Source organism: Lolium rigidum, chromosome 2, assembly GCF_022539505.1.
Source record: "Lolium rigidum isolate FL_2022 chromosome 2, APGP_CSIRO_Lrig_0.1, whole genome shotgun sequence".
Lineage (NCBI taxonomy): Eukaryota > Viridiplantae > Streptophyta > Magnoliopsida > Poales > Poaceae > Lolium > Lolium rigidum.
In genome coordinates, this window is record NC_061509.1 from 284499462 (window position 1) to 284517743 (window position 18282).

At 51.6% G+C, this 18282-nt stretch overlaps 2 protein-coding genes across 2 annotated transcripts; both read right to left on the reverse strand.

Annotated features, from left to right (window-relative positions):
* Positions 1-1095: 1095 nt before the first annotated feature.
* Positions 1096-9819, reverse strand: LOC124691070. Its single transcript, XM_047224354.1, has 3 exons — positions 9183-9819; positions 1738-1964; positions 1096-1614 (listed from the first exon to the last, which is right to left on the reverse strand). Exons 1-3 carry the CDS (start codon positions 9817-9819, stop codon positions 1096-1098), a joined length of 1383 nt encoding a protein of 460 aa, XP_047080310.1.
* A 1257-nt stretch (positions 9820-11076) lies between these two features.
* Positions 11077-13015, reverse strand: LOC124688983. The gene is made up of 2 exons (XM_047222594.1): positions 11992-13015; positions 11077-11872 (listed from the first exon to the last, which is right to left on the reverse strand). Exons 1-2 carry the CDS (start codon positions 12847-12849, stop codon positions 11354-11356), a joined length of 1377 nt encoding a protein of 458 aa, XP_047078550.1. The 5' UTR covers positions 12850-13015; the 3' UTR covers positions 11077-11353.
* Positions 13016-18282: the final 5267 nt, after the last annotated feature.

Here is an 18282-nt window from a genome sequence, read left to right on the forward strand (position 1 = left end):
AGCGCCGCCGCCGCCAGGCTGGGGACGCCACCCCAACCTCTGCCAACGCCGAAAGTCGTCGATGCCGCGCCAGCCGCACCGAAGAAACGTCGTCGCTCCTCCACCCCAGCACCTTCGGCGCCAGGGGCCGCCGCCACCGTGGCAGATACCGTCCGCAGCGGCGGGTGGGAGTCTGCTCGAGGGAGGGAGGGTGCGGTGGTTGGGCTTGGCCCCCGGCGGCGCCCTGGGGAGCGCCACGGGAGGGAGGTTAGGTTAGGTTAGCTGCGATCACTTGGCTTATTAAAACGCGTAGCTCTAATGGCGTTTATCTAATTAACCCATTCTTTATTGGTAGAATGCTGAACGAATCTCCTAGCAAAGAAGTATGAAGGAGACAAGGAGTATTACATACATGTGGGTTCTTTCTGTAACCAAAAGAAATTTACTCCCAAGACAACCAAGTATTAGTTGTGACTTGCAAGCATATGAAAGATACCAAGAATACAGACACCACGAAATCTTAGCTTGGTTTACGTAAATGACCCATGTACCCTTGTTTCCACTGAATTTCTTGCAGGACGTGTTGCATTTTTATGATCTGAAAACAGTCAAACAATTTTATCTCTTTAATCTAGTAAGCACGATGTATCTTAGGACAAGCAAAACAATCTATGGAAGAGAAATCTCCAGAAGAAAGCTCAACGATGTTGAGTACGGGTGTGAGAAGAGTCAGGGGTAGAGGCGTAGAGCTGCTCCAGGGAATAGTAGGAAAAGAATGCTGGGTATTTTTTTTTTTTTTTGACAATAGAGGCGCAGAGAAGCATTGCCATCAGGTACAACTGATGGTGAAACAGAGCTCGACGTCAGGAAAAGATTAAATTTCGCAGAGAAAAGACATGAATGATGCAAAATTTCAACGTGAAAAGACCGTGTTGTGGTCTGTGAAAACAAACAAAATTCAGAGATCAAAGAAATGCTCTTTGGAGCACTCAGATTTATCTTATTTTTTTCACAGACTAGCACTCAGAGGCCAAAACTCCTTGTCCCCACGGGTTAACTAGTAATTTATGGAGCAGTGGCAGTGGGACTCCTTCAACCACACGGACGATGCCGAACTTATGCCCGGAAGTGAATTACGGCAGGGGAAGCCATCGTCCCCGATGCCTCTGTGATCTTGTTCCTCAGTGAATCCTTTTCCTCAGAGCTTCTTGGATAGGTCGAAGGACGAACCTGCATGTGAGGAAACCTTTCAGCGCAGAACTTGCAGGCCTTCCTGTCGTGCAGAGAAACCTCCTTGATGTTCACCGCAGCTTCCATGACATGCCTGATGTACCACATGAAGTTGCCGTCAGACTCAAAGCCGTAGATGGTTAGCTTCCGAAGATTCTTATGCTTGAAATTACGAGAGGATGGCTCCCACTTCACATCCGTTTTCTCGGAGTAACTCTTTTGTGACTCGTTTCCACACTTATGATCCCATACTATGATGCAAAGCTCCTGTAATAATGGTGCTGCTTCAAGAAGGAACATTGTCCAGGCAATATCACATTCTTCGGGAAGATAGTCGAGATTCACCGTGTGTAGTTCAGCGAGCAGAGGGGCGAGCACCCTACGGCATTCAGGTTGAACCCAAATCTGGAACATGTAAAAACAAAATAATAATGAGTACAAGCTCTGCTCTGCATGAAAAGACCCACTTAAGTAACTACTGCTACATATAAACGGTGACAACAAATCATAGATGATTGGAGTGAGTACCTTCTCACTTTGAAAATTCAGATACAGATCACGTACAGTGTGGACATTTTCAAGCAGCTGGCTTAGCATAATGGTCTTGTCTGAAAGTCGTGTATTAGAGAGGCTTAGTTTCGAAAGCTGAGGGACAAAACCAAGAACCAAGGGGTTTTCATCAAGGAACCAACTATAGGTCATCCGTTGGAGCTTTGGTAGATAGTCGAGCTTCACTGTTTTGAATTTCCCATAGGTAATACCAAGCTCAATGGGAAGCTCGAAAATGATGGAGAGCGAGGTGTCTGGCGACGCGCGGGGCGACCCCGACGTTGCTGCGCCGCCCGCCCCTCCGACCTCCGGCAACCCACCCTCCAGCCCTAGGACTAGCCTCTACAACCTGCCGCCGCCCCCCTCTACCGCCGGAGAGAGCCTCGCCCTCGCGCTCGGAGCAGCGACGCCGCGGCAGGGTTTCCTCTCGGCGCGCACGCCGGGGGAGCTCGCCCTCGACACCAATGCCCTGCCGCCGCCGTTCAACACCCCGGGAGACGCCTTTCTTCAGTACGTCCTGCAAAGCTTCGGCACCCTGGTATGCACTCCGGTAAACCCTGGCTCCCCGCTGTTTGCACCCTCATCGGTGCACATCGCGGCGAGGCAGGTTTCCGCCCAACCTGCGTCCCTCTCCTTGGTCTCCAGATCGCTGCAGTTCTGGCTGGGGTCTCGTTTTGAAAAGCTTGACGTTCGTGAGATTGGTTGCAACATGTTCCGGCTAACTGTGGCTTCGTCGCGCCTTGCTAACTTCATCGTCTCGCTCGACGCTCTTCGCCATGGCCAGCTGATGCTGCTGTTCTCCTTGCCGATGGCCTTGGATCCCCTGCTGCATGCTGGGCCTCCTGCTGGGCTGATCTGTGCTAGCTTGTCCCATATGCATCTCTGCTCTGCCTCTGTCTCTTCTGGGCCTGCCGCGTTTTTGGCCCGGTCCGGGGAGGGCGCTGACTTATCCTCTCCCTCGGCCTTGACCGCACCCGCTGATTCTTCTGACCTAGCTCCTCCCCTCCTGCCTCCCACTCGCGCCGCTAGGAGACGCCGCCCTCCTCTCTGCCTCGATCTCCTCTCCCCGGGAATCCTGCCCCGCCCCGCCGGCCCGCTCCCGTGGCCTACGCACTGCGCCCGTGACCCAACCTCCCCTCCCTCTGTTGCTGCCGCGGCTCCGTCTCCCACCTCCAGCTCCACCCCTCTGCCCTTTCCCCTTTTGTTCTCCCCGCTGCGCACTGGCCTCCTTTCCTTCTCCGGCGCCCTTGGACCTTGCGCTAATGGGGATGGCCCGTCGCCCCCCTCCTATTCTCAGGTGGCTGCCTCCCCTTCTAATCCCTCCCCGAGGCGGCCTCCCTCCACTCCACCACCGCTCAACCCTGCCACCAAACGCTGCCACCGCTGCCTCTCTCCGCGCCACCTTGTCGCCGCCTGCCGCGATCCCGTGTGCTGCCGCCGGTGCCGCTGCTCCGGCCATCGGGAGAGGAACTGTTTGCCATGGCTGCTCCTGGGAGTGATGCCGCCGGGGCTGGTGAGAGCCTCTTCTGCTCCCTCTGCTTCGCGGACGACCACCGACGGGCCGCGTGCCGTCTTGTCTCCCCTGCCCCCGCTGTTCCCGCTGCCCAGGTTGCTGTGGAGGGGCTGCCCGATGCCGGCCTCGCTGCCCCGGCGGCGGACGGCGTTGGCGATGCGGTCGAGGCTCCTGGTGGAGTTCCTGCGCTGCCGGAGGACGTCTTCATCCCCCTCGCTGACCCCAGCAGCGACGAGGATGCCGTCCCCCTCGCCGACCCCAGCAGCGACGAGGATGCCGACGAGGCTGGCTCGGGCGGGGATGGCTTCCTTCCTGTCTTGGATGGTTCTGACTCTGGGCCTGAGTCGGAGGAACCTCAGGAGGCTGAGCGCCCAGGCTACATCGACGCCTACATGCCCGCTGTCAACATGCGCCAGTTTGATCACCTCGCTTTTGCCTTCCTCCACCCCAACCTCCTCAACGCCGACTCCTTCATCAGCGAGGCTGCCGACCTAGCCTGTGGCCCGGACCGTGTTTCCCTTTTTCCTTCCTCTTTTGGCACCCGCCTTGCTGTGTTCTCTGCCCCCGCCGATCGTGAGAATGCCGTCAATAATGGGCCGTTCATCGCGCGGGAGGCCTCTGTCTTTTTCCGTCGCCACGATGAAACTGATAACCGCTTCCTCTTTGGGCATGAGGCCATGGCTGCCCTGGCGGTTGCCAAGTACCCCATGGAATTCTGGCTCCGCTCCCACATCACTCAGTCTTCTGTGCCTTACGCCAATCCTCACGCCATTGACCCAATTTGTCTCGCGGGTGTCGACTTCCACTCTGTGCTCATCACGGTCAAGGCTGAGACTCTCTCGTCCATCCCTTTCCACCTTACCGTCAAGAATCACTGCGGGGAAGGGTCCATTGGAGACATTTCGATCATTGATTTTGAGGATCTCGAAGCTGCCCCTGTCGGCCCGGACGGGCCTGCCCCGGACCCTGCTGTGGACGGCGCTGACCTTGTGGGCGAGGATGCTGACATTCTCCTCGAAGGCGGTGCAGGCTACCCCGACATGATGCACGCGCTGGGCATCCCTGCCCCTGCCGTTCCTCATGGTGCTCCGCACGGCGCCGCTCCCGCGGCCACCATCGAGCGCGCCCTCGCCAATGCTCCGCCGCTCCCGGTCGTTCGCGGCGGCCCCATCTACACCAAGCCTTCCAAGGTGGCTATCAAACTCCGGCTTGGCTTCTTCGAGGTTTGGGTCACGGGGCAGAACGGCGAACGCGCCCTCTACTGCCTCCCGCTGCGTCGGGCTGGTGCTGATCCAGGCTCCAAGGGCCTCATGGTGGCTAACTTCGCTGCTGCTTCTGTTGGCCTCATTGACTGCATCGCTGAGGTTGGGCCCCTGCGGCGCCCGACGCTGCTGGTCGACGTGCTCGCTCGCGGAGAGCCCATGGGCTGCTCTGCCCCTCTGGCTGTTGCCAATGCCTTGGTCATGGGGCTTGCGCCGGAGTCTGACGGGGCCTCTGAGCCTCCGCTCCTTGGTTCCCCTGCCTCTGCTGCGCCGGACTCTGCCATGGGCCGCCGCCCTGCCGTCGCCAACATCGCCTCGGAGGTTTCTCCGGTTCGGCCTACCGTTTGGCACGCCTCGCCAGTTGCGCCTCCTGTGCGCCGCTGCTCCAGGCTCGCCACGGCGGCCTACGTCTCCATTGTGGACAAGGCGCTGCTGCGCCAGAAGGAGAAGAACGAAGGGCTCGGTGGTGCTGCTCGGCGTCGTGGCGAGCTGCCGGTGGAGGACCTTATCGCCGTCGCGCTCGAGGAAGGCCACCCTCTCCTTGCGGAGGATGCCCAGGTGCTCGCTCGGGCCTGCGACGTCGACCCGGACTCCCTCGACCTTGCACCTGCATCCTCTTCGGCGCTCACTGCCTCTCCATGATTGGCTGCTGTTCCTCGCCTGCCGCCTCCTTCATCGCTGTTCCCCTAGCCTGGCGTTTTGCTCTGCTTGCCAACTCTGGGCGACGTGGGCTGGTTCCTAGGCCCATGTCCTGTGCGGCCCATCTGAGCAATTTATGCTGTTCTCCGCTTAGCTCCTTCTTTATTCAGGGTCTGATGTACCCTTGTAACTGCACTGTCGCTTGGCTGAACTGCTCCCAAGCTCTTAACCGTTTCCCTTATTTGTTCCCATGGTGTTTCTGGGTTAGCTATGTTAGTTAAGCTTCTTTTCAAATGCTGGAATGTTCGCGGCCTTGGCGCGCGTCGTAAGCGCGACGATGTTAGGGCTTCTCTTGATTCCAACCTACCCGCGATCCTTTGCTTTCAGGAAACTAAGTTGGATAACATCACCCCCTTCTTCGCTGCCTCCTTCCTCCCGCCTTCCCTGCGCTCCTTCGTCTACAAACCTTCCGAAGGGGCTTCGGGAGGCATCATCACAGCTTTGGGATGATCGGCTTCTTCAGCTTGTCACTCACTCCATCGACGACTTCTCGGTCACCACTACTTTTGCCATGAAGGCTGATAACCTATCTTTCTCCATTGTCAATGTCTATGGCCCTTGCCTCCACGACCTCAAGCAACCTTTTCTCAACTCCCTTTCTGATGTCTTCATGACCCTTTCGGGCCCTTCTGCCATCATGGGTGACTTCAACCTGGTTCGTGCCCCCCGCGACAAGTCGAACGGGAACATTAACTTCCAGGAAGCTGCCTGCTTTAACGACTTCATCAATACCCTCGGCCTCCTTGAAATTCCTCTCCTGGACCGCCAGTTCACCTGGTCCAACCAGCAGGATCCTCCTATCCTTGCTCGACTGGACAGGGTCCTCGTAAATCCAGAATGGAGCTTCGCTCTTCCTGACACCACTCTCACCTCCACTGCTAGGCCCACGTCTGATCATGTCCCTCTTTATCTGGCGGCCTCTTCCAAGGCGCCTAGGAGTACCGTCTTTCGCCTAGAGAACTCCTGGCTCTCCCACCACTCCTTCTCGCCTCTCGTTTCTTGTAACTGGAACAGCGTTGGCCCCTCCCACTCCCACCTCTCCCATATTAGCAGCCTCTGCCTCAGGCTCAAAAGGGTTAGGTCTGCTGCCCGGGCTTGGGCTCGGACTCGCAAGCTTCCCTCGGTTTACTTGCTCAACTGCCGAGCCGTTATCTCTCTCCTGGATAGGATTGAGGAGACTCGCCCCCTCTCCCGTCTTGAGCAAAATCTCCGTTCTCTTGTCAAGATCAATCTTAGTAACAAAAACTCTGATCGGGCTACGTATTGGCGGCAACGGGCCAAAATAAAGCACTGCCTTCTTGGCGACGAAAACTCTCGCTATTTCCATCTCTGTGCCTCGGGCCGGCTGCAGAAGAACCAGATTAAAAACTTGAATGATGACAGCGGCAACCCTGTTTTCTCCCACCATGCCAAAGCCTCCATCTTGCACACCTTCTTCAAAGGCCTCCTTGGCACCCCTCTTGCCGCTGACACCATCCCCGACCTCGCTTCCCTGGTTGCCCCCACCTCCCTCGCCCCCTCCCAAGCTGCTTCCCTTGTTTCCCCTTTCACCATGGAGGAAATAAAAACCGCCCTTTTCTCCATGAAGGATAATTCTAGCCCTGGCCCGGACGGCTTTGGTCCGTCCTTCTACAAGCACAACTGGGACATGGTCAAACACTGCCTGCACGCATCCCTTGAGGACTTCCACTCTCTCAAAACTGACCTCAGACCCATCAACAAATCTTACATCGTTCTGCTTCCTAAGAAAGAGGGTGCGAATACTCCTGATAAATTCCGCCCTATTTCCCTCCAAAACTGTTGCCTTAAGGTCCACACCAAATGCCTTACCCTTCGCCTTCGGGATCTCATCCCCCACCTCGTCCACCCTGACCAAACTGGGTTCATCTCCGGTCGCTCCATAGCTGAAAACTTTGTCTACGCTGCCGACATTGTCCAGGCTTGTCACAAGCGCAATGCCCCCGCCGCCATGTTCAAGCTGGACTTCCGCAAGGCATTCGACTCCATTAGTTGGGATGCTCTTGATCGGATTCTTGAAGCCAAGGGCTTCCCCCCTCTCTGGCGAGATTGGATTAAAATGCTTAACCGCACTAGTCAGACTGCGGTCCTGCTCAATGGCATTCCTGGACCCTGGATTCAGTGCCGCAGAGGGCTGCGCCAGGGTGATCCGTTGTCCCCCTTCCTTTTCAACATTGTTGCGGATGTTCTTCAACAAATGCTTCTTCAAGCTTCCCGTGATGGGCTCCTTCTCCACCCCCTTGTCGACGACCTTCTTTGCCCCGTTCTCCAATATGCCGATGATACTCTCATTATCATCAGGGCTATTCCGGAGCATGTCGCCAACCTCAAAGCTGTTCTTGACAGGTTTTCTGCTGCCACTGGTTTGGCCATCAACTTCCACAAAAGTACCTTTGTGCCCATCAAAACCAACCTGGACTCTGCCATGGATATGGCTTCCATCTTTGGATGCGCCGTCTCTTCCTTCCCTCAGACCTATCTTGGCCTCCCCCTATCTACGCATAAACTCCGCCTCGCAGATTTCGCGCCCATCATGTCCAAGAGTGACATGAGGCTCTCTGGTTGGCGCGGCAGGTGCCTCCCGATTGGGGGGCGTCTCCTTCTTGTTAACTCTGTCCTTACTGCGATGCTCGCCCACGCCATGAGCGCTGGCCTTCTTCCTGCTGGCGTCATTGAGGCCATTGACAAGCGGAGGCGCGCCTTTCTCTGGACTGGGGACGAAAACTGCAATGGTGGGCAGTGCAAGGTTGCCTGGACCGACGTCTGCACCCCCAAAAAACTTGGTGGCCTGGGCGTCCTTTCTATTCAAGCCCAAAACTCCGCTCTCCTCACTAAGTTCCTCACAAAGCTGCACTCTGACTCCTCTGCTCCGTGGGCTGCCTGGTTCCGGCGTCAATATGGCTGGAATGGGCAACACGACATGGGGGACCAACACTATCTAGACACTCCTGTCTGGAAGGACATCCTCGCCGGCATGGACAAGTTTCGCGCCATCTCTCGAGTGACCATTGGAAATGGGCACTCAACTGCTTTTTGGTTTGATCTTTGGTTGGGCAACTCGCCGCTCCATGCCCGCTTCCCTATTCTGTTTTCCCACTCTGCCCGCCTCAACGTCAATGTCGCCTCTGTCCTCCCGCATGGCCTAGCTTGCTTCCTGGTCCCCCGCCTCTCTGAAGCTGCCACAGCTGAGCTTCGAGACCTTTCTGTTGAGCTTCGCTCGGTACGTCTGACCCTCAGCAACCCGGATTTTAGAGTCTGCCGTCTCACGAACAAACCGCTTTCAAACAAAAACCTCTATGCCTCTACTTTCAGCCATCTGCAGGTCGATGATGTGGCGACCAAAATTTGGAGGAGTGCTGCCCCCCTTAAGTGCAGGATCTTCTGCTGGCTGGCTCGGAGAAAGCGTCTTCCAACCAATGAGCGGCGCTTCAGGCACCACCTTACCAACTCTGCCTCCTGCCTCGCCTGTCCTCTGGATGAAGACGTGGATCACCTCCTTCTGCTCTGCCCCCGCGCCAGGCAGGTCTGGCGCCATTTCTACCAAGGCTTCGACGACATGCACTTCAACACCTTTGACGATCTTTGGCTCTTGCACTGCCGCACCTACGAAGACACTACTATCAACACCGCCATCGCCTGGACCATTTGGAAGCGAAGGAATGCACTGGCCTTTAACGGACTCGATGAAGATCTTCTCACGGCTGTTCGACGATGTATCGAAGATATTAGACTTTGGGCATACCGATGTCACACTCCTTCCTCTACCTCTCTTCTTAATAACTGGTGTAACGGACATGACCCCCCTGAGCTTCTTTCTTTTTTCTATCTCGCTGCCCTCCAAAATATTTGTAACAGACCTTGTATGCTTGGTATGATGATATAAAGTGTTCAGGCTGGCGTAAGCCCGCCGTAGTCCAGGTCAAAAAAAAAAAAAATACCAAGCTCAATGAGTCCAGCATGTTCTACATGCAGCACCGACCGAATCCCTGCGTCACACTCGGAGAAAAACAAGGATTCCAACCGCTTGCAGGTGCTAAGGATGTTGGGTATGTCTGATTCTCCAAACCTCAGATTCTGCAGTTGCAGTCGCGTGAGACCAGAAAATGCTTCGGGACAATCAGCAATGAACGTGTTGAAGTTCTTAGCAAAGTTCAGTAGGTCGGCATCCTTGCAATAATAAGAATTCTTGGGAGTCACGATTTCAAACTCAGCTGCATCCAATTTCTGGGTCGCCATGGCGAGGCCAACAGATTTGCCAATGGAGCGACAGTCATTAGGAGTCAAGAATACTTTAACCTTCAGCTTACGAATGGTGATCTGTGGAGACCTCTTGCTCAGGATCTTGTCGGTCACGTCAGCCACCACACTATTCTTTCGGGCCAATTCGAGGTTGCCGAGAACAATGACGATCTGCGAGAGCATGGGGGGTAGTTTCTGCATTTGCTTGGAGACGACGCATGCTCTGAGGGCGTCGAGCGTGTCCATCCTCTCCAGGATGTTAAGCAACACGTCATTGGGCAGCTCGCTTAGCATGTCCCCGTTGGCCGCTGCTTCTTTCTTTATCTGCATTTGACCAGGGAAGAAGAAAAAGGGTTAATTGGGGACAGATCAGTCGGGGAATAAACAAGAACGGAACACACCATTTGCAAGCAATCCACTTACATCACGGCTGCGGCGGCGCCGAACCCTATTGAGCTTCGACGGTCGTTCGAAAATAACAAATTAGGAGAGGCCCGTGTCGACAACAAAGAATAGTAGACAAAAATATTCTTATTTATGGCCCGTCCGATTTGAGGGTGAAGGTTACGAATCCTATCCCACTACTACGTGGTTCTCCTGATTTGCTCCTATTTTTCCAAAGGACTCTAGTTTTAGACACAGCTCTGGTTTCAATGTGAACCGGACTTTATCCCTTCCTTCTGCGATTCCCACAACGCTGCTGGTCGTCCGTTCCTGTCGAGCACCAACGTCTGGGCTCCTGGTCTGGGAGTTCCTCCTCGTGTACGTACGAAGTAGCCAGGCAGGTTGCGTCGACAGTGAAAATGGCAGGCAGAATTTGTTGTTGCAATGATCGACGCTCTTAGGAGTATTTTGGTACCGCCACGTCTGGGCTCCTTCAAGCACTGCCCTTATTATGACGGGAAGGATATCAAATTAAAACATATTTCACTGTTGTCGATTGCCTGATTACCATGTACCGAAGCACTGCCTTATCATGACGCAAAGAATGCAGACATATAGATGTACATGCACGGGGAATCGAAACTATCGCTGGCAGGAGCCAATAATTGGTTCGCTCGATGGGCATGACTTTACAATCAGCAGCAAGCAAACATAAGCGAATTCCAGTCTCATATCTTAATTTCTCGACTAACTGAAGCAGGAATACTCCCTGACACAAACTGACGATTTAGGCATGCATTGGATACTAATTGAGCAACTACACGAGGATAACCAGTTCCTAGCAAGGGATATACCAGATCAGAGAAGATTACTAAAAGTAGCAAATTATAAAACTCACCAGCAACATAGTGATTTACATACGGAAGCAACAGGAACAATTAGATCAGTACCAGCTAGCAATTAAGACACCGCTGGTATCAAGCACATCCTAAGCAGAATCTGGCAAGTTAAAGGACCAAAGCATAGATTAGAGCACCTTACCGTCTTTCTCTTTCACCAGCAGGGCATAGTCCAGGCCGCTTCGGCAGGGAAGGAGAGAGCAGAGGAGTAGCGAGCGACCAGGGAGGTCAATCGCTTGTCATGGTGAATATTGATTGAATTGAACATAAGCACTTATTGAACGACCACAAAAGAAAAGGAGCATTTTACAAAAAAAAATACTACAGGAACAATCATTGATGTGCTTGTTTTATCTGTTTCATTCTCACAAAATACAAAAGAGCTATTCCAACAAAAAAGGCAGATAAGGTACATTTCATACAAGCTAGCCAATGAGCAATAACAATACACGCTTCAGTTTACGAGGGAAATAACACACACGCGGTCGTTACTAACATCTGGAGTAGTGGGGAACTCCAACAAACCACATGGCCAATAGACCATGGCGATGCCACGAAATATTTGTTGACTTATATAGAACTTATGACCGGAAGTGAATCACAGCAGGGGAAGCCATCATCACCGATGCCTCTGTGATTTTCTTCCTCAATGAGTCCTTTTCCTTGCAGCTTCGTGGATATGTCGAAGGACGAACCTCACTGTGAGGAAACTTGTCAGTGCAGAGCTTGCACACCTTCCTGTCGTAAAGACACACCTCCTTGATGTTCACCGCAGCTTCCATGACACGCCTGACGTACCCCATGAAGTTGCCGTCGGACTGGAAGCCATTAATGGTTAGCTTGGATAGATTCTTGTGCTTGAAATTAGGAGCAGATGGCTCCCACTTCACATCTGTTTTCTTGGAGTAACTCTTTTGCGACTCGCTTCCACACTTATGATCCCATACAGTGATGCAAAAGTCCTTTATGAATCGTGCAGCTTCAAGAAGGAACATTGTCCATGTGATATCACATTCTTCAGGAAGACAGTCCAGATTCACAGACCGTAGCTGGCCAAGAACAGGAGCAAGCACTCTAGGGCATTCTGGTTGAATCCAAATCTGGGACAGATAAAACAAAATAATAATGAGTGCGCAAAAGACTCACTTAAAGTTCCTAATGTTACATATAACCATCATGCTCGCGGTGAAATCGACACAGACATGATTTGAGTGAGTACCTTTTCACTTCGAAAATCCAGATATAGATCACTTATAGCCTGGACATTAGCAAGCAACTGGCTCATCATGAGGGTCTGGTCTGAAAGACATGCATTAGCGAGGCTTAGCTTCGAAAGCTGAGGGGCAAAACCAAGAACCAGGGGATTTTCATCAGAAGGCCAATTATTATAGGTCATCCTTTGGAGCTTTGGCAGACAGTCGAGCTCCACTGTTTGGAACTCCCCATAGGTGATACTAAGCTCAACAAGTCCAGCATGTTCTACTTGCAGCACCGACCGAATCCCGGCGTCACACTCGAAGAAAGACAATGACTCCAGCCGCTTGCAAGTGCTAAGGATATTGGGTATGTCTGAATCACCAAACCTCAGATTCTGAAGTTGCAGTCGCGTGAGACCAGCAAATGCATCCGGGCAATCAGCAACGAACGAACTGAACTGCTTGGCAAAGTTGAGGAGATCGGCATGGGTGCAATGATAAGAATTCTTGGGCGTCACTATTTCAAACTCAGCTGCATCCACTTTGTGTGTTGCCATGGCACGGCCAACAGATTTGCCAATGGAGCGACAGTCATTAGGTGTCAAGACGAACGTGACCTGCAGCTTGCGAATTGTGATCTGTGGAGACCTTGTGGTAAGGATCTTGTTTATCAGGTGGGCCGAAACACCATTCATTCGAAGCAAATCGCGATTGGTGGGAACTATGATGATCTGCGAGAGCATAGTGGGCAGATTCCGTAATTGACTCGAGAGGATGCAAGTTCTTACAGCATCAAGCGTATCCACCCTCTCCAGAATGTTGAGCAGCACGTCCTTGGGCAGCTCGCTTAGCCTGTCCCCATTGCCAGCTTCTATCTGCATCTGCACTTAGCCAGGGGAAAAACCAGTCATCGGTGATAATAGCAGTAGATTGACTTGCCTCGAAGGAGGATTTAACATGAACAGAGCGCAACTGCAAGCATCGAATTGCCTCATGGGTAACCCTATTGAGCTTCATGGTGATCCAGCCGCAAAAAACAAAAAGAACAAAGTGGGCAATTGCGTCCCGGCTTGTTTGTGTCGCCGTGATTCATGTCATTGTGAAGGGGACATTGTTTTCTTGCTTGTTCGTGTAACATTAGCAACTAGTGAAGCACACATGGTGAGGGGTTGGTGCTCACGGCTCACCTTGGTGAGGAGTGTAGGTATGAGGTTGAGGATACGGTGATCTTGCCGTCTTGCCGGTGCCGAGTAAGATGAGGCGAGCTTTTCCGGTTGCCGGAGGAGGTCAGCAGGGCGGGTATCGTAGATGGCGTCGGTACAGCGCGGGCATGGGAAACCCCAGAGTGAAAAGAGTTATTTTTGTGTAAATTGCCGTGAGTATGTGATAAGCACTAACGGCTCACGGCAAAACAGTAGTAACAGAACTTTCAGCAAACAGCAGTTGATGGCAAAATAGTGGACAAAAATCACGGCAAATATGTCACGCGCACTCGGCAAACTAGTCCAGCGAACAGCAGATCCCCGTAGTACGTGTTGCGATCGAAGCGAATTTTCTTTTCCGTCCGGAGCTCGACTCGGAAACACTAACCACTCGATCGCAGCCCCGCCCGTGTATATAGATCGGGACGACACCACCGCTCGACCGCACCCAGCGATTCCCCAATTCAACCTCGATCGAAAGCGCAGGTCAGATGGAGAGCTGCGGCGGCCCGGCACCGGCACCCGCGGCGACGGGCAAGGCGTCCGGACGGAAAGCGGAACAAGACTCTGAGGCTGCGGACGACGAGACGGTGGCGAAACCTGCGGACCAGAAGACGACGGACGCGGACGCCTGTTGCGACTTCGAAGATGGGCCCGACGACGACGACGTGATCAGAAACTTCAACAAGATGGGCAGGATGAAGCTGTTCACGCCGGAGTTTATCGAGGATTTGAAGAAGGAGCACCGCATACACATCGCCCTCTGTCTGAAGCACCACGAAGACGTGTTGATGGAGGAACGCAATGGTGCTGCTGCACAATCGTGAAGCTAATATTGTAAAACGCGGGCATATTCCTATGATGTTTGCAACTGCTATTCTAGTTCCAGTGTTAGAGTAAGAACAATAGAAGAGTCACTAGTTGGGTATATGTTTTTACCATGTCATCTATAGTCTACTTGTAGTTAACCCATACAATAGTTAGATACAAGTATGAACTACTTTATATGCATATGATCCACCTTGCAATCTCACAAAGCACGCGCTGCAGCTGGCTATTATCTTGTAGCCTGCTTCTCTTCTCTCTCCTCTTCTCTCTTATCCAACTCAGCAAAACTAGTATTATTTTAATTCTTATAGCCTGCTGACTGTACCTTATTATACTTGCTCTTATCTGGAGTAATACATATTATTATCACAGGCTTTGATTGTCCTTAAATTGTTGTATCTGACTATCCTGTACCACGGAGAGGCAGGACACTCACTTTGCATCAAACGTAAGGGTTGACGTGAAAGCCCCCCCCCCCCCTCCCCGTCGTGTTCCGCTCTCTCGTGTCGCCTCCTTCCCTTCAGGCGACCACCCACCCCTCCATCTCGCGCCACCGCTGCGGCGCCTCCCATCTCCCCCTCCTCCTCGCCGTCCTCTGAGGCGCCGCCGGCAAAGCAAGCGGCGCCGGTGAAGGGAATGGAAGAGGAGGAAGGGAGAAAGTGGATAAGTGGTAGAGGATGAGGAAAAGAAGGTGGAGTAGTGAAAAAGTGATTTTTTTATTTTTGAGATTTGAATTTTTTGCATCGAAATCTTCAACCTGAAAAAACTCTGTTTTTCTTTTGATTTTTGGACATCTAAAATTCGCTAAACGGCCGAATGCTGTTGAAATCGAATGTACAATTTTGCGTAGATAATTTTCATATAAAAAAGATTATGTTCTCCACCATGAACATTATGTTTTTTTCCTTTTTATTTTCTTTTGTAGTTATTCCCTTTGTCATTCATCAATGTTATGTGAAACATTTTCATTCTCTTTTAAAGTAATAGTCATTATTTGAATTTGTTTACGAGGTTTGGTAAAAAATACTAATGAGTTCGAAAAATATTCACGAAGTTCAAAAATGTCCAGGGGTTCAAGAAATTATATTCACATATCAGAATTTTTTTAGCGGTTTCAAAGTATGTTCAAGGTTCAAAAATAATGTTCATGCGTTTGAAAAAAAAAACATTCATAGATTTCAAAAATGTTGATAGGATAAAAAAGTGTTATCACTGGAATTTGACCAGGTCAGAGGTGGGCCGCGATCAAGATGGGCTTAAAGATTATATACGGAAGAAATACGTGAATCGGCCTTATATGCAAAGTTTGGGCTAGCATGCCCGTGTATCTGTAATACAGTAGGTCGTATCGTAGATTAAAAGTTAGAGTTTGTCTGGTACACGGTGGGGATTATTCTCACGTTAGAAAGTCCGCTGGACTATAAATATGTATCTAGGGTTTATGGAATAAACAACAACCAACGTTCAACACAAACAAATCTCGGCGCATCACCAACTTCTTCGTCTCGAGGATTTCTCCGGTAAGCACCATGCTGCCTAGATCGCATCTTGCGATCTAGGCAGCACAAGCCTACCCACGTTGTTCATGCGTTGCTCGTGCTGAAGCCTTTTTGATGGCGAGCAACGTAGTTATCTTAGATGTATTAGGGTTAGCATTGTTCTTCGTATCATATGCTTGTCGTAGTGCAACCCTTATACATCTAGCCGCCCTTACACCTATCTTAGGTGTAGGGGCGGCACCCCGCTTGATCATAGTTTAGTAGATCTGATCCGTTACGGTTGCTCCTTGTTCTGCAAGGATTAGTTTAATATCCGCAATAGTTAGGCCTTACAAAGGGTTGGAGGATCCAGCGGCGTGTAGGGTGAAGTTTGCTAGCCCTAGACAGGATGTTCCGGGGATAAACCTCGTGTTGGTTTTTAGGCCCTGTCTAGGATCGGCTTACGGTCACCGTGCGCGAGCGCGAGGCCCAATCGTGAGTAGGATGATCAGATTATGCGGTGAAAACCCTAAATCGTCGTAGATCTCATTAGCTTTATCTTGATCAAGCAGGACCACCATATTCGGACACCTTGTACGAATCATGGGTGGATCGGCTCTTTGAGCCGATTCACAGGATAACCTGAGAGCCGATCGAGGCTCGTATTTAATGTTTACGTGTATGCCATGCAGGAAACTAAGCGAGGCATCATCCAACACCTTCCACGACCAGGTATAGGTCAGGTGGCACGCCCTTGCGATAGCGTCGGACGTGTGACCAGGAGGCTTTGCGGGCCGTCGCTCTGAGGGACTGGGGCCAGCCGCAGCCCTAGTTGTTCCCGGCTCTACTGTGTTGCCAGTCGCTGCCCGCCGGTGGGTTTCTGACGTCAACACATTCTGGCACGCCCGGTGGGACCACCTTCGACATCCACCACATCGCCATCTACATCCGAGATGGCGGATAGCACTCCGGTCAAGTACGAGGATCTGCCTGATGAGCTCAAGAAGAAACATGACGAGATCAAGGCAACCCTCGAAGCCGAACTCATCGGCTCTTTTCACAGAACCCACTCCCATGGCATCAACATCAACATGGTAGAACTTGGGTACCGCCCTGGTAAGGGTAGCGATGAGGGCAGCTGCTCTCATGGCAAGGATGGAGAGGAAACCGGTCCACGCGAACGGCCCCGACATTGCCACAAGATCCTGGTGATGATCAAGATGGAGGCCGGTTCTAGCGATCAGACCGTGTTATCCGCACCACCGGCTCTCCCAGTATTTGGCGTCGACCTCACAGGTGACGGGAAGCTGGGGTATGGGTTCACCTCGGCTGATGAGCTAGAGGAAGTCGACATCGGCCTCGGGGATAAGCCGCGACCAACTTTTATCAGCAAGAAGTTAGATCCACAGCTCAGGAGTCAGATGATTGCTCTATTGAAAGAATACCCAGATTGCTTTGCATGGGACTACACAGAGATGCCTGGGTTAGACAGGAGCATCATTGAACATCGGCTCTGTGATAACCCGAATTTCGTTTTATTAATTAATTCGTGTTTGAAAAATCATTAGAGTTCAAATGGTGTGTAATTCGTTTACTAAATTAATCTTGTGTTGAAAATTGGATGTTAATATTTTGTAAGCTACATATTAGAGGAGATAATTATGGTGAGTGTAGAACTTATATTATTTGTGCATGTATGTGCTTAAACCATGTACTAGTAACGTGAGGCAATTTTGTTTAGAAAGAGGCAACGTGGCTGTATACTAGAGGTGCTTGAGTTGTGTTGGCAAGCAGAAATGGCTTAGTCAGCAAGACCTCAGTCGTTACATGTTAGCCACGTCCATTGAAGTGTTAGCTTTGTGCACCTTCAGGACGTCGGCAACGTTTGTTTAATCCAGCTCAAGCGGCAAGGTTGCAAAGTATCTTAGATATTTTAGTAGGCGTTACCGACGTCCCGTACCTATAAATAGTCGCTGCTGCACTGACCAAGCCTCGCGCCATGCACAACGCTCAGCCGAGAAAGAGAGTGAGACCTCACGCAACAGAAAGAGATGGTGAGATGAAGTGAGATGCTGCCATGCATGAGCATGCATCCATGTCGTGGAGCCGATGTAATACGGTGCTTCGTTAGATCTTAGTGGAGAGCCGACGATGCGTGGATATTATACTGTCATTCGATTATTCTTGCTGGTGTTCTTTTGAGGAATATATCGTCAGGTGTTAATGATTCAGGCAAGCTGTTTATACCCTTTTATATATTTTGTAAAGTAGGTTTTGCTAAAATATATGATTTAGTATTTGATATGAGATATGAGATATTCGTGGGCTAATCCGCCGGTGTCGGTACGCGGTGATGGATCCGCTGGAGCCACCGGTACGAATCGGCTATTAGCGCGAATATCGATAGAAAGTGATCAACTGAGAAAATATTGTTTTATAAGAGCAAACTTGGTGTTACGAAGGTAAACATATTGTACCGGTCACAGTTCAGGTATGGGACTGACTGAGTTCTCCGCTGGAGACGGCCCTGTTCGGGAACGTGTCGATGATGGATCCGTAGGAGCGATCGACATCAGTAGGTTCAGGTGTCCGGGTTCTAGTGGGCTAAAGGGCTTTGCTCCTCTAGCGCCTGTGTGGTGCTAGTTGAGGCTGTCGATGTCGGAGTACCCCTCTCGCGAGTGTAAAAGTGTGAATTTCACCCCTGTGATTCCCGGGTAGGGAAACTTACTTTCATGTGTGGCACCATGCGTTTTAAATTGCCTAATACCTTGACCACATGTTGTTGTTTTTGAAAAGCATTTCTATT